The following is a 15858-nucleotide window of genomic DNA, read 5'->3' as shown; positions in this document are numbered from 1 at the left end:
TTTCTTCTTGATGTCTCTCTCGCCTCCTTAATAATGTTGAATCAGAAATTCAGAGTGTATATCATATTGGTAATAATCTAGATTATTAGTATCTAGTATCTATAAGGATTAAATGAAATAGGCACTTTTGTGTACTTCAGGTAAATGTATTAAAGTGGTACAATCTCTCTGAGGGCAGTAGGCAGTGTATATAAAGAACCTTAGTGTTCATGGAGTACCCATCGTGGCTCAGTGGTTAGCGAATCCGACTAGGAACCACGAGGTTGCGGCTTCGATCCATGGCCTTGCTCAGTGGGTTAAGGATCCGGCATTGCCATAGCTGTGGGTGTAGGTTGCAGATGCAGCTCGGATCCCGCATTGCTGTGGCTTCAGTGTAGGCAGGCGGCTACAGCTCCAATTCGACCCTTACTTAGCCTGGGAACCTCCATATGCCCTGGGAGCAGCCCAAGAAATGGCAAAAAGACAGAAAAAAAAAATTCAGAGTATATGTCATATTGGTAATAATCTAGATTATTAGTATCTAGTATCTATAAGGATTAAATGAAATAGGCACTTTTGTGTACTTCAGGTAAATGTATTAAAGTGGTACAATCTCTGAGGGCAGTAGGCAGTGTATATATAAAGAATCTTAGTGTTCATGGAGTTCCCGTCGTGGCGCAGTGGTTTACGAATACAACTAGGAACCATAATGCTGTGGGTTTGGTCCCTGGCCTTGCTCAGTGGGTTAAGGATCTAGTATTGCTGTGAGCTGTGGTGTAGGTTGCAGACGCAGTTCGGATCTGATGTTGTGGCTCTGGCGTAGGCTGGTGGCTACAGCTCTGATTAGACCCCTAGCCTAGGAACCTCCATATGCCGTGGGAGTGGCCCTAGAAAAAGGCAAAAAGACAAAAAAAAAAAAAGAACCTTAGTGTTCATGACCTTTTTGACCTGATAGTTCTACTTTTATGAATTATTCCTAAGAAAATTAGCATATTCCTAAAGATTTAAATCTACAAGGATATTTAAAATAGTTTTGTGATAGTGAAAAACAGAGAATAGGAGTTCCCGTCGTGGCGCAGTGGTTCAGTGGTTAACGAATCCGACTAGGAACCATGAGGTTGTGGGTTCGGTCCCTGCCCTTGCTCAGTGGGTTAACGATCCGGCGTTGCCGTGAGCTGTGGTGTAGGTTGCAGACGTGGCTCGGATCCCGCGTTGCTGTGGCTCTGGCGTAGGCCGGCGGCTACAGCTCCGATTCAACCCCTAGCCTGGGAACCTCCATATGCCACGGGAGCAGCCCCAAAGAAACAGCAAAAAGACAAAAAAAGAAAAGAAAAAAAAAGAAAAACAGAGAATAACCTAAAACAGTGGGTCAACTTCTGATAGACCTACAGTCTTAGCATCGTGTTTCTAAATAGTTTTAAATAGCACCGAAAATATGCTAAAAATGGGAAGGAATAATATAGGCTAGCATATATGCTATAATTTCACTTGTTTTAAAACCTCTTGGAGTTCCCATCGTGGCTCAGTGGTTAACGAACCTGATTAGTATCCATGAGGACGTGGGTTCGATCCCTGACCTCACTGTGGGTTAAGGATCCAGCATTGCTGTGAGCTATGGTGTAGATCACAGACATGGCTCAGATCTGGTGTTGCTGTGGCCCTGGCATAGTCCAGCAGCTGCAGCTCCGATTGGACCCCTAGCCTGGGAACCTCCATATGCCACGGGTGTGGCCCTGAAAAGACACACACACAAAAAAACCTCTTGCATGCACAGGAATTGCTTGTGCTCATATTTTACCAGTTATAGCAGTTGCTTCTGGGGAGTAGTAGTTGGAGTGGAGATGTAGGGGGATCAAGTGCAGGAGAGAGACTTTCACTGTATATCTTTTTTAACCAGTACACTTTAAAACTATCTGTATTTTAAAGCAAAGGCATGTTTTAAATGTTTTCCATTATTTTGTACTTTGTTTTCCATACTTTCTACCATGACCATGAATTACCTTTAAGAAAAAAAGTAATAATTAAATATTTGTCATAGAAGAAGACTTGAAAACTAGGAAGATAGCAGATTATTAGAACATTTTCTAGGCAAAAGCCAGGAAAAAAAAAGTTTTAATCCTCTAGTTCCCAGGTGAAATTGGCTGGGTAAAAAAATTTGTCGAGTATTTTTCCTTTGTGTAGAGAATACTCACAGTGTATTTTTTTATGAAATATAGTTTGTTGTTTTTGTGATAAAAAGCCTTTTCCCTCACACATTATGTGCTTTTAAAAATTATCTTTCCCTAGAGATTCTGATATGATACCTTTGTACCCTGTGTTAAAAATCACTTAGTTAATATGTCTCTTTCAGTAAAAAGATAGGCCATTCATATGCTCATTGAAATGTTTCAGCTACATTTTATATGGTTTTTATTTCAGGATGAATTTACAGGAATTGAGCCCTTGAGTGAGGATGCTATTATCACAGGTTTCAGGAATGTAACTATTTGTCCTAACCCAGAAGACACTTGTGACTTCGCTAGAGCAGCTCATTTCGCATCCACTCCTTTTCATGAGATGATATGCTTGAAGGATCTCCCTTCTGATTCTAAGAGACAGTTGCAGGAAGAAGATCTAGATGTAAAGACCTCTGAGGACCAACAAACTGCTTGTGGCACTATCTACAATCCAACTCTCAGCATCAAAAAGCTGAGGTGAGATGATTTTATGTTGTACACACCAGATTGTTTGAGGGCTCTCTTATTCTGTGTGTGCTTGTCAGCTATAGCATTCAATTATCAAGCTCTTACTATCTGCCAGGTACTGTGCTAATTAAGTGCTTTACATGACAGTAGGACTCCGCTGGATAAAGTGTCAGTAGGATTTAGTAATTGATGAATTGAGGGTTAGAAGTAAATTTTCCTGTTGTGGCTCAGCGGTAACAAACCTGACTAGTCCTTGAGGATGCAGGCTCAATCCCTGGCCTCGTTCATTGGGTTGAGGATTTGGCATTGCTGTGAGGCAGTGAAGGTCACAAATATGGCCGGATCCTGTGTTGATGTGACCATGGTATAGACTGGCAGCAGCAGCTCCAATTTAACCTCAGCCTGGGAACCTCCATATGCCACAGGTATGGCCCTAGAAAGACTAAATAAATAGTTAAATTGCATTTATTAAAAAAAAAAATTTTTTTTTTTTTTTTTTGGTCTTTTCTAGGGTCACACCGAGGCATATGGAGGTTCCCAAGCTAGGGGTCCAGTCAGAGCTGTAGTTGCTGGTGTACGTCAGAGCCACAGCCACAGGGGATCTGAGCGTTATCTTCGACCTACACCACAGCTCACAGCGATGCCAGATCCTTAACCCACTGAGCAAGGCCAGGGATCGAACCCGAAACCTCATTGTTCCTAGTCGGATTCATTAACCACTGAGCCACGACGGGAACGCCTATAAAAAATTTTTTTAGTGAGGCTATTGAATATCAAATAAAATTATAATAAATATAAGTCTATATATTATTCCTATGAGGATTGACTCATTTGTGGTTCTTTCAGCCCAATTATTGAAGACAGCCGTGAAGCAACACACTCCTCTGGGTTCTCTGGGTCTTCTGCCTCAGTTACAAGCACCTCCTCCATCAAATGTCTTCAAATTCCTGAGAAACTGGAGCTCACTAATGAGACTGCAGGTAGATTTAAGTATAACACTTGTAAGCAAATTTCTACATGTCTACACTTATTTATCATAGCAAACTAAGCTATGTGTATTTCTTCTATACAAAAGTTGCCATAAATCGTTAACTCCTTAGAATAAATGAGTACTAACTGAACTCAGTATCATAAAGGAATGAGATACATGATTATTGTTATGTTAGCAGTGTTGATCATGCAATCTTGGTTTTTTCCCTCTTTCTCTGCTATAATATCCACTTTAAGTTCAGCGGGTAATTTTTTTTTAATTTTTTAATTTTTTGTTTTTAGGGCTGTACCTGTGGCATATGGAGATTTCCCAGGCTAGGTGTCCAATCGGAGTTGTAGCCATCAGCCTACACAACAGCCACAGCAACTCGGGATCCAAGCTGCAACCTACACCACAGCTCACAGGAACTCTGGATTCTTAACCCATTGAGTGAGGCCAGGGATCAAACCACATCCTCATGGATGCTAGTCGGGGTTATTAACCACTGAGCCACAATGGGAACTCCTAGAGGGTAATTTTTTTTTTCCTTAGGGCCACACCTGGAAGGTATATGGAAGTTTTCAGGCTAGGGGTGGAATTGGAGCTGCAGCTACCAGCCTGTGCCACAGCCACAGCAGTGCCAGATCCGAGCTGAGTCTGCAACCTACACTGCAGCTCACGGCAACACCAGATCCTTTAACCCACTGAGCAAGGCCAGAGATTGAACCTGCATCCTCATGGATACTAGTTGGGATCTTAACTGGCTGAGCCACAAGAGAAACTCCTTTTTTTTTTTTTTTTTTTTCCCAACTTCTTTCCCCCCAGATGGCCCTCCTCAGTCACCCTGGTGTTCACAGTATCGCAGACAACTGCTAAAATCCCTGCCAGAGCTGACTGCCTCTGCAGAATTTTTTATAGAAGATCGACCAATGCCTAATTTGGAAATAGAGAAGGAAATTGAATTGGGTAAGTATCATTGAATGCATGTCCTTTTGTGTATGACAGTATACAAATAAGTGATTATTTGTACTTGAAATTGCTACTTAAGCACAATCAATATTTCTAGATTGTAAGAAACAGCATTGTAGAAGTTGACACTTTGATAAGTTCATGTCCCATTAACAAGGAATTCTGTCTTCTCTTTCAATATTTAACAAGTGATTTTTCAAATTATTCTACATGCTACCAACTGGCAAATACATAATGCCTTTAGCCCTTAAACCAGGAAGTAAAAGTTAGGGGGCTGTGCATATTCACAGTGATTTTTAAATGGAATCAAACCTTCTCAACAGATAATGAGGATTACTGCATTATACAAGAATACCTGACATGTGAAGATTACAAATTATTCTGGGTGACGCCAAGAAACTCTGCAGAGTTAACCATAATAAAGGTGGGACTGATTTTTTTCATCTCAATTACTTTGTAAATAATGTGGGTTGAAGCAGTAACTGTGGCCCCCTGGTACTATCAAATCCTTCTACTAGTCTAAGCTTCCTTATAGGAAAGTCAGTGATGCATCAAGAAATCACTCTCTGTTGTATTGCCAAGATCAGATACCAAAGATGAGAGGGTATTGGAGTTCCCTAGTGGCTCAGCAGGTCACTGCTGTGGCTTGGGTCACTGCTGTGGCACAGGTTTGATCCCTGGCCCGAACTTCTGCATGTCGGGGGCATGGCAAAAACAACAACAACAACAAAAATTAAACATTCCCCCATCCCAAAAAAAAGAGAAAAATGAGAGGGCATTGTGTAAATTTCTAAATTTTTCCAAACATGTTAGGTAGTCTATCAGTTTTATCTTTTTGAGAACATCTCTCCTGAAATTTCTAGGCCTGCTCCGATCTGGGCAAATTACATTCATTCTAAGCTACACTCAGTATGTTACCCTGAAATTTTCATTCACCATTGTCCCGGGGATTCACATTGTCTCTTTTTTTATATTGAATGTCCAGTTACATTGGATCCTATTTTTTCTCCTTCTTGGTTTAAGTCCTCATATTTTAGCTTCCTGAGAAAGGATGCATAGGACGTAATTTTTTGAAACCTTGAATGTCAGAAAATTTCTTACTCCACATCTTTATTTGATTGGTAGTTAGGCTGGATATTAGAATTCTAGGTTCAAAACTTGTTGCTTTTTATGGCTGCACCCACGGCATATGGAAATTCCCAGGCTAGGGGTCGTATCAGAGCTACAGTTGCTGGCCTATGCCACAGGCACAGCAACGCAAGATCCTTAACCCACTGAGTGAGGCCAGGGATAGAACCCACATCCACATGAATACTAGTCAGGTTCGTTACCACTGAGCCATGACGGAAACTCCTAAAAACTTTTTTCCTTAGTTTTAAAAATGAACTCCATTAGCTTTAGGCTTCTAACATTGCTTTTAAAATCTTTTGCCAGTCTGTGTGATTCCCACCCCCGGATCCTTGTAGGATCTTTTTTTTTTTTTTTTTTTTTTTTTTTTTTAGGGCCACACCCACAGCATATGGAAGTTCCCAGGCTAGGGTTTAAGCCACAGCAATACCAGATCCAAGTCACGTCTGCAAACTACACCACAGCTCACAGCAATGCCAGATCCTTAACCCACTGAACGAGGCCAGGGACCAAACCCGCAACCTCATGGTTCCTAGTCAGATTCATTTGTGCTGTGCCACAACAGAAACTCCCCTCATAGAATCATATGTTTATCCCCAGTATTCTGAAATTTCAGTTACACACTTTGGTAAGTCTTCTCTGTACTCTCATTGAGAATTCTTTTTATTAGGATTTGGGATCTCCTGAACAGATTCTTTAAAAATCTTATCTTTCTCCATCCTTGGGTATTTATCCAGGAAAGCCGAATAGTTATGTCCATAGAAATATTTATTTTTTTTGTCTTTTTGCTATGTCTTTGGGCTGCTCTTGCGGCATATGGAGGTTCCCAGGCTAGGGGTCGAATCAGAGCTGTAGCCACTGGCCTACGCCAGAGCCACAGCAACGCAGGATCCGAGCCACGTCTGCAACCTACACCACAGCTCACGGCAACGCCGGATCGTTAACCCACTGAGCAAGGCCAGGGACCGAACCCGCAACCTCATGGTTCCTAGTCGGATTCGTTAACCACTGTGCCACGACGGGAACTCCCCATAGAAATATTTTAATCCAGTATTTATTGCAGCTTTTTTTATTCATAATAGCTGAATATTGCAAACAAATGTCCTTTAACAAGTGAATGGATAAACAACCTGTTTTATCCATACAATGCAATGTTATTCAGTAATTAAAAGAACAAACAAATGCTTTGTGTAACAGAATGGATGTTTCTCAAAATATTCTGATTGAAAAAGACTCAAAAGGATATATACTGTATTAGGCTAACCTTGTTAAAGATGTGCTGGAACAAATCTCACTTATATAGATGGTCAGCATTTTCTTGGGGTCAGAGTTAAGAAATAGGGATATCTTGGAAAGAGAATATGAGATTTGGGGAGGTGTAGTAATGGTCTGTGTTCTAGGTTTCTATGTTTTGAGTGTGGTAGTAATTGCCCTGAAGTATATATGTGTCAAAACTCATTAAATCTTATCTTTTTTTTCTCCTTTTTTCTCTTTGTCTTTTTGCTTTATTTTCTGGAATGCTTTGTCAACTTTATTTTCAGACTTTTTACTGGGTTTTTTCATTTCTTTTATACTGTATTTTATTTGTGAGAGCTCTTCTTTTAATTCTTTGAATTTCCTTTGTAGCATTCTGATTGTTTCTTAGGTGAAATATTCCTTATCTCTGAGTATATTAATGATGCTTTTTTTTTTTTTTGCCCTGCATCATCTGTTTCCTTTTGTATGTTTTTCTCTCTCTTTCATGTTAGACGCTTTTTTCAAATCTTTGGCCCTCGCTTTAAGTGTGGGACTCTAAGAAGACAGTTGAAAGTTCTGTGTATATGGAGGGACTTTGACAGCTGTAGACCTCACTGTACAGTGATCTCACTTGGCCCTTTAGTTGGAAAATCCCCAATCTTTACGTCTTTTCTCATGAGTTTATCAAATTCCTCAGAGAAAATTTCTGGTCTCCCACCTGGAGCATATAATCCTGGCTGCTTAGCCTCCTGAAAGCTGAGTAGAGAAATTAGTCTAAAGAGTAGAGGGGAGCTCTATCCTTTACTAAAGTTTATGCCTTTAAAAATATCCCTTTATTAGTAGTTCTTTTGGGATATCAGAAGGGCTGGAGGAAATCAGAAGGGCTGGAGGAAATGTTTTCAATCTGCCAACCAAACCTATAGATTCTAATGGCTCTTATTTTTAAAATGTTTTCCTACAGGTATCGTCTCAACCTGTCCTATGGGACTTTTATATCAACCTCAAGTTAAAGGAGCGTTTAAATGAGGAGTGTGATAATTTGTGCAGCTGTTACCAATACCAAGATGGCTGTATCATTTGGCACCAATATATAAACTGCTTCACCATTCAGGTTTGCAATAATATGAAATATTTAAAGTGTTCAAGTAGAGAGATTTGTGCTCCATTTAGCAAAAAAAAAAAAAAAAAGTAGTACGGAATTCCTTTTAATCTTGTAGAAATAGAGAAAATAAATTATGAGTTTAAAGCATTGACTATTTTCTTTTCCTAGGTTATTTTGACCAAAAACCTCTTTTAACTTCATTAGGTCAAGTTTCAAGCGTATACAAATAACTATGATCATTACTAGCTCATGACTGCACTTGTTTTCAGTTCCAGGTCTGATAATTCCAATATCCCTGCCATTTTTGGTTTTGATTCTTGTTTTGTCTCTTCAAATTGTATTTTTTGTCATTTATTATGCCTTCCTTCCTTTCTTTCTTTTTGTAATTTTTTTTTTTTTGATAGCCAGACATGATGTACTGGGTAAAAGAAATGGCTGTGAATAGGCCTCAAGTAATGTGGTAATGAGGTGTGGGCAGAGGGAAAGGGTTGTGCAGTGCCATGATTTATCATCTTCTATAATGAGCCTGTGCCTTTGGACTGTGAACTTTACAAGTTTCTCATTCTTACCCCCCCAACCCCACCCCCTGCACCTACCCTGGCTAAAGTGGGCTGGAACTGGGTATTTCCCATCCCCAGGTCATGTAGTCTCTGATAATACTCCAGCTGATGAGGTTCTGGTTAACTAGTTTCCCCTGAAGGCAGGTCTTGTTAAGAAGAACAGAGTGCTCTGGCCTATTCCAAATGATTTCTCTTCCCCTTCCATGCCAGACCACAAGGGGACTTTTTCTACAGTATTCACTATGAGAACCTGGTCTGGCTTCTAGAGATAAAATTCACAAAAATGTGGGGGGGCCCCCCATGCTTACAGATCCTAGAAGAGTTAGTAATTTTTCAATTTGTTTAGCTTTTTACTTGTTAGGACAGAGTGGCAACTTCCAAGCTCCTTACATGTGAAATAGAAACCAGAGGTCTAGTTTTGCCACTCTTGTTTTATCTATACTTCCCTCGCCCCGATTATTTTTGGAACCCAAACACAATATATCATTTTATTCTTTGGAATTTTCTTAAGGTTCTCCTGCCCCCCCCCCTTTTTTGTTTAGTGTTTCCAAGGTTTTTATTTCTCATCCCTTATTTTTAATTGAATTACAGTTAGTATAGTGTTATATTAGATTCAGGGTACAACATAGTGATGGTTTTGCTGCGTATTTTGATGGTAATATTCTCCAAAATGGTTGGAATGAGGATATTTTAAAACTACCATTTATAGAGCACCTATTATGGGTTAGGTTCACCCTGATACTCTTCATTCATTATTTCATTAAATCCTTATAAACAATCTTATCAGAAAGCAGCATTGTTAAAAATGGGACAAAAACCCCACCTACAAAGGAGTCCATGTTTTAACTACATGGGCTTAGAGCAGCAGTAAGCAAGGTATTGAGTGTAAGTAGTAACCCCAACTTAAGAACTAATTTTCTATCCTTCTGTTTCCAGGATCTTCTTCAACACAGTGAATTTATTACTCATGAAATGACAGTGTTGATTATTTATAACCTTTTGACAATAGTGGAGAAACTACACAAAGCAGAAATAGTCCATGGTGACTTGAGTCCAAGGAGTCTGATTCTTAGAAACAGGTTGGTGCTTTTCATTCTCTTATAATTTTGTCAGCTTTGTCTTAAAACATGGTTAGTTGCCATTTTCTTTTGCCTTTTGATAAATGCCATATTAATGAACATAGTATGTTAAGATAATATTTGCTGTCTAAAAGTCAGTAGCCACCAGAAATAGTTTTTTAAAACTCAAAAAGGAGTTCCTGGTGGCTCAGCGGGTTAAGGATCTGGCACTGGTTTGATCCCTGGCCCAGGAACTTCTTCATGCCATGGGTATGGCCAAAGAAAAGACACATTGAGGAAATAATTCAGAAAAAAAAAAAAAAAAAAAAAGAATTAACCACTCTATTGTGATGATTCCTGTCAAGAAGAGATATAAACTATGAATATTTGGGGAAATGTAAAGATGATTGTTTAGTCTTTGTGGGGAGCCAGTACAGAACTAGTGAGGATGCTAAGGCACTGCTCAGTTTCAAAGACCAAAGCTTAAGTCACAGCAAATTGAGATAATTGCCAAGAGAAGTAGGTAAAGCCAGAGTGCAAATGCAAACCATGCCAAGAAAATTAAATCCAGTTTAGCCATCAGGTTCAAAGGATGAGCACAGAACCGGAAATAAGAAATGAAGCCCAAATAGTAAGAACTGAGAAAATACAGAAAACATTGAGGTATAAACAAGGCAAAGAAGGCAGACAATTTTTGTTCTATGGAAAGGATTAGAGGACCAGCGCACCCTTCTAGCAGTCATTGGTCTTATGGTATTTAAGTATAGCAGTCTGGTTTAAAGATACTTTGTCTGCCCCAACCTTGTATCTTAGGTAAGCAGCTAAACTTTCTCTCTGAGGTCATTGGTGTACGCTACAAGCTGGAATCATTGTTTACATTTCTCTTGACTATTTATTCTGTAAGAGGAAATTGAATTAGACTAAATCATAGTTGGCATGGAAGTTAAAAGAGCCCTCAATGTATTTCTGCAATTATAACCAAAAGAACTAGAGCATACCTTCTTTCCTGAGATGGCAGAGGTTTCCCCAGGCATAAGACAGCAGCATTTCTCATCCAGGGCACCATGGGTACTTTGAGTGAGGTAAGTCTTTGTGAAGGCCAGTTCCAAGCACTTCTGGATGTTTTATATCTACTACCCCCATAACTATCCCCAACTCTATTAAATACAAGTTATTTCATAACTTGTCTCCCAGCCGTTATGATCACCAAAAATCTGCCTGTATGTTTCTAAATATGAAAAATCCTTGAATAATACGTTTTTATTTTCATTGTGTTTCACAATACTGAAATTTTTGAGGGTATTCCCAGAGTTCTCAGGATTTCTTTTTTTTCTTTTTCTTTTTTTTTTTTTTTTGTCTTTTTGCCATTTCTTTAGGCCACTCCCGCAGCATATGGAGGTTCCCAGGCTAGGGGTCAAATCGGAGCTGTAGCCGCCGGCCTACGCCAGAGCCACAGCAACGCGGGATCCGAGCCGCGTCTGCAACCTATACCACAGCTCACGGCAACGCCGGATCGTTAACCCACTGAGCAAGGGCAGGGACCGAACCCACAACCTCATGGTTCCTAGTCGGATTCGTTAACCGCTGCGCCACGACGGGAACTCCCCAGAGTTCTCAGGATTTCTCATGGAAATTGTAGGCAAAGGGATTTTCTGAGCCCTTTTAGGATTGGGCATTTGAGTGCTGTGTATTCACATAGCCTTCTCTCAGTCACTGGAGTACTCCAAGAAAGCACATAGTGTTGAAGCGACATTGCCTATTACTTCATCACAACTTTTGAAATTTGATAGGGAATTTCATATGGATTCACAAGGAATTGAAAGAGCCTTTTGAAATCACTTAATGCAATGTCTCTCTCTCTCTATCTATCCCTCTCTCCCTCCCTCCCTCTGTGTGTGTATGTGTGTGTGTGTGTAAAATGAAATCCAAAAAAGTGGAATGTCTTGCCCATGGTAACAGTGAATGGCTGATTAGAGAGCTAGGAGATCTTCCTTCTTCTTTTTATTAATCTAAGAAACATTTTTTCCTACCTCTTCCAAGTTTTGAAAATATTTTGGTATTATAGTTTTATGATGGCCAAAAAAAGAGTTGCATCTTGTAGTAAGGAAAAATGGGAGCACTTGAAATTTTTAAAGTAAAATAGATTATTCTGTGCTGTGGAGGTGTATGTGATGGGATTAATCCTGTATTTAGGAATATAAGACCTGCCAGTGATATCAATCAAGGATTTGAAAGAACTGAGAAAAGCAGAGAAACAAACGGAACACATAAAAATCCATTCTTCTCTCACATAAATAGTACCTGTTTTTTGGAAGAGTATCTTTATTGCATGAAATAGATAAGCCCAAGAAAAATATAATAGCAAGTTAGTGCTATAAAGTTTTTTGGGTTTTTTCGGAAGTAATCGTTGGAATTACAGATAGAATATGGTGTTAGTTAACAATATTTTGTAAACGTGTCAATTTACAGGATAAAAACAGCCTTACGCTGTTTTCGATTAAACTCTGGGAAGGAGGGATCTGAATGACACTCAGAAAACCTAATATATGATAATGTATCATAAACAAGAAAGGCTATAACACCTATAAGAGCTTAATTTCCTCCATCATAATTCTTGTCAGTGTATAAGTCATTCCTGTTGTAGTTTTAATATGTACAGTGCAAGGCAGAGACCTGCACTCTACTTTTAGTACTTTATATAATATGGAAACTTGATAAATGTTCTGTGGTGGTTATGTACTATGATTTAGATATAGTTTATGTCACTAATCTTGACATTTTCTAGTTGGGAGGACACTTACACTGCTCTTACAGGTGCATTTTCATAACTAACCACTGGAGGGAGTTGTTTGCATAGCTAAGACACACCTGCAGTACCTCCTTTTTTCTTTTCTTTTTTTTTTTTTTTTTCCCTTTTTTTTTTTTAAAGACCAGCTATGCAGCTCGTTTCATGGCCTCTATTTTATTATCTCTTTCTCTTAAATCTGGGCTTAGAATCCATGATCCCTATGATTGCGATAAAAACAATCAAGCTTTGAAGATAGTGGACTTCTCCTACAGCGTCGACCTTAGGGCACAGCTAGACGTTTTTAACCTCAGCGGCTTTCGGACTGTACAGATCCTGGAAGGACAAAAGATCCTGGCTAACTGTTCTTCTCCCTACCAGGTAAGTGTGAAAACAAGCCTGAGCAAATATGGAGAGGGTTTCTTAATCTCTTTCTTATCTTGAAAGCTTGTATTTACTGATACTTTCTCTCCTGGAACAGATGACCTAGTTTTTAGATATCACCAAGTCAAGCAAAATATGCCATTTTTCTGTCACAACACTGAAGAATATACACATACACGTGCAGACACATGCCTAACTCAGTAACCGAAGTGTCAGGGCCATTTCTACCACTTAACCTGTGTGGTCTTTTATAAATCATTTTCTGTAATCTTCTGTGTAAAATAAAGATAAATAATCTGCGCTGTGTACATCAGAATTCTTGTGAGGATTAAATGAAATAATATATATAAAAAGAATAGTAGGACAAATGTAAAATGTTTTATGTGGTGGCAGTATGTGCAAAAATCCCTTCTGATTCGGTAGTGGATATATGGCATTTGCTGATTGAATACGTAGGATAAACCTGAACTAGTCATGTGGACCACATTTAGATCACAGCTGGAGTCCATGCAAATTCAGTAGGTGTACAAATTTGACAGTCCGGATATTTTTGTCATCTTTTGTTCTTAAGGGTACTTCTTAGAGTTGACTCTACTGATCATTTCTTTGGGCAGTTTCTCCCTTTACTATAAGGGTAAGGAACAGTTTACTAAAAATGTATGTCACAAAATAAACTTAGTTAAGCACTACAATACCTATTAACTTCCTACATATATAAATTGGCATGATATTAGCAGAGAATTACTTTAGCTGATGGTGCTTTTTGTGATTTCAGGTAGATCTGTTTGGTATAGCAGATTTAGCACATTTACTATTGTTCAAGGAACACCTACAGGTCTTCTGGGATGGGTCCCTCTGGAAACTTAGCCAAAATATTTCTGAGTAAGTATTTGTGATATCAGGGTCTTTGCCTGTCCAAATAATTTTCTCTTTATCTTGTGTGATCTCTGCTTCGATAGTTAGTCCAAATGCCCCACGATTTCATTAATTTTAACCATTTTTCATTAAGAGTATCAGTGGAGCACCTAGTGCAGGACAAGGGAATTGCTAATTAAAAGTAGGACTCAAACTATTCAGACATCATTCTGGACCTACACATATCATAGACATACAGATTGCGACTGTGTTATGGAAGCCTCTCAATTTAGAAGTCTTAATAGAAATGTTTTGTGAGAATAATTTTCTAACCAATTGGTTTTAGTCCTGTATCCCTTTTTAGTAGCTATTATCAAACATTAATAAGCATCTCTTGAAGAGAGTTAAATTTCTTAATTTAGAAAATTACATACTGATTTTAGGCTATTATTTATTTAATGAATGGGTGAAACCAAAGCAGAGAGCTGAATCTCCTTGGTAGAGAAGTAAATACGCTCTTAATAAGAGCTTCATGGTCTTAGAACCTCAGTACTCCCTCAAGCCTGCTCATGAAACTTACTAAATATCCCGTGTTCCACTTTAGCTTATCATAGCTAATAACTTCCCAGAACAAGCTTTCAATGTTGAAAATTTAATACCCCTTCACCTCCATTTTCCCCTCCCAACAACTGAATTGTATTTTTCTCTTTAATTCAGAATTTGGCCAGTCTTATTTGTCTCTAACATGTACTTTCAAAATAGGTTTGAAATACAATTTAAGACATATAGGATAGATTCAGGTATCTCATTTGGTTATGGTTCTAGATGGATCTTATACAGACAGAAGCAGGGGCATCTAGTGGGGTTTCCTAACAGCCTTGCCTTATACAATAATAGAAGCTTCTCTGGTTTAAAAAAAAAAAAAGTACAAACATAGATTTAAGCAATAGTTACTTCAAGCTTAGGGTTCTGAGAAGGTTGTAAAGATAATAAACACTGGGTAGAGGGAGAGAGGAAGTTGCAGTCTGTCTAATGACCTAGACTTTAGGAAAGTTAGAGGAGACAAAATTCATTTTTCTTCTCTTGGTAGAAAAGTGCTGCATCTTCATACATGGAGGAAATTTATAGATTCAGATGAAAGGTTTTCTTTCTCTTTATGTGCATTGCATTATGGCTTTTTCCACCAGGATAGTTTTTTTGTTTGTTTGGATTTTTTGCTTTTCTTTTATAGTTACATTTTGGGCTTTCAAAAGACTACTTTAATGATCTCTAACCCTAGATATCTAGATATTACCTTAAATCATGTTGGTGCATAAGTGTACCACTGAGTTAAACACAGAGAGAATTAATTCTAACTCTTATATGCCTAATCTTGATGGATATGGTTTTATATATTTTTAGGCTAAAAGATGGTGAATTGTGGAATAAATTCTTTGTGCGGATTCTGAATGCCAGTGATGAGTCCACAGTGTCTGTTCTGAGGGAACTTGCAGCAGAAATGAATGGGGTGTTTGACACCACATTCCAAAGTCACCTGAACAAAGCTTTATGGAAGGTAGGGACGTTAATCAGTCCTGGGGCTTTGCTTTTCCAGCAAGATAGGCAGTCAAGTCTCTCACAGATTCCTGCCTAAAACCAATGGTTGTACTGTGTAACAGTGGACCCGTACATGCTATGATTTAATTTAGGTACACTACTAACACTTTTTTACTTTTTGGCAGAAGTATATTTCTAGGTTACTGGCATTTTCTACTTAACACTGTACCTACTCTTGGCTTTGTTTAACAAAGAACTGTTTTATACTAAATGGACTCCGTATTAATGGGTACCTTATTGCCATTTAACATATTTGTCTCTATTTTTCCCTGTACTTTTCCCATTTGTAATTTGTGACATGTACCCTTATGATCACTGTATTTTGTAAATAATAAAATTGTATTTGTTAAATTGCTGCTTCTAACATCTCATCTACTTTTTGCCAAGTGAGATAATAAATGACCCAATTTTGCAGACTGGAGCTACTTTACTATGGAATTTATATGTTCTAGACTTGGATCTATTTTGATAGGATCATAACAAGACAGAATAGCCAACCATTCCTTTAGGTGTCCCTGACCTTCAACTAAATGATCTAGATTGAAAAATAGA

The 15858-nt window shown here is 38.6% G+C and overlaps 1 protein-coding gene across 3 annotated transcripts in view; it reads left to right on the top strand.

Annotated features, from left to right (window-relative positions):
- The window catches only part of BUB1B (BUB1 mitotic checkpoint serine/threonine kinase B), a 50815-nt gene extending 35158 nt beyond the window's left edge, over positions 1–15657 (top strand). For all 3 annotated transcript variants that reach the window (XM_021097818.1, XM_021097824.1, XM_021097820.1), the window contains 9 exons: positions 2398–2672; positions 3510–3643; positions 4459–4599; positions 4926–5026; positions 7928–8077; positions 9565–9707; positions 12681–12852; positions 13631–13737; positions 15112–15657. In XM_021097818.1, the coding sequence (XP_020953477.1) occupies positions 2398–2672; positions 3510–3643; positions 4459–4599; positions 4926–5026; positions 7928–8077; positions 9565–9707; positions 12681–12852; positions 13631–13737; positions 15112–15343 (1455 nt within the window). In that variant the 3' untranslated portion in view covers positions 15344–15657. The remainder of the gene's footprint in view (positions 1–2397; positions 2673–3509; positions 3644–4458; positions 4600–4925; positions 5027–7927; positions 8078–9564; positions 9708–12680; positions 12853–13630; positions 13738–15111) is intronic.

This window comes from Sus scrofa, chromosome 1 (genome assembly GCF_000003025.6).
Source record: "Sus scrofa isolate TJ Tabasco breed Duroc chromosome 1, Sscrofa11.1, whole genome shotgun sequence".
Lineage (NCBI taxonomy): Eukaryota > Metazoa > Chordata > Mammalia > Artiodactyla > Suidae > Sus > Sus scrofa.
The sequence above is the reverse complement of the archived record's forward strand: the minus strand, read 5'-3'. Positions and strand labels throughout refer to the sequence as shown.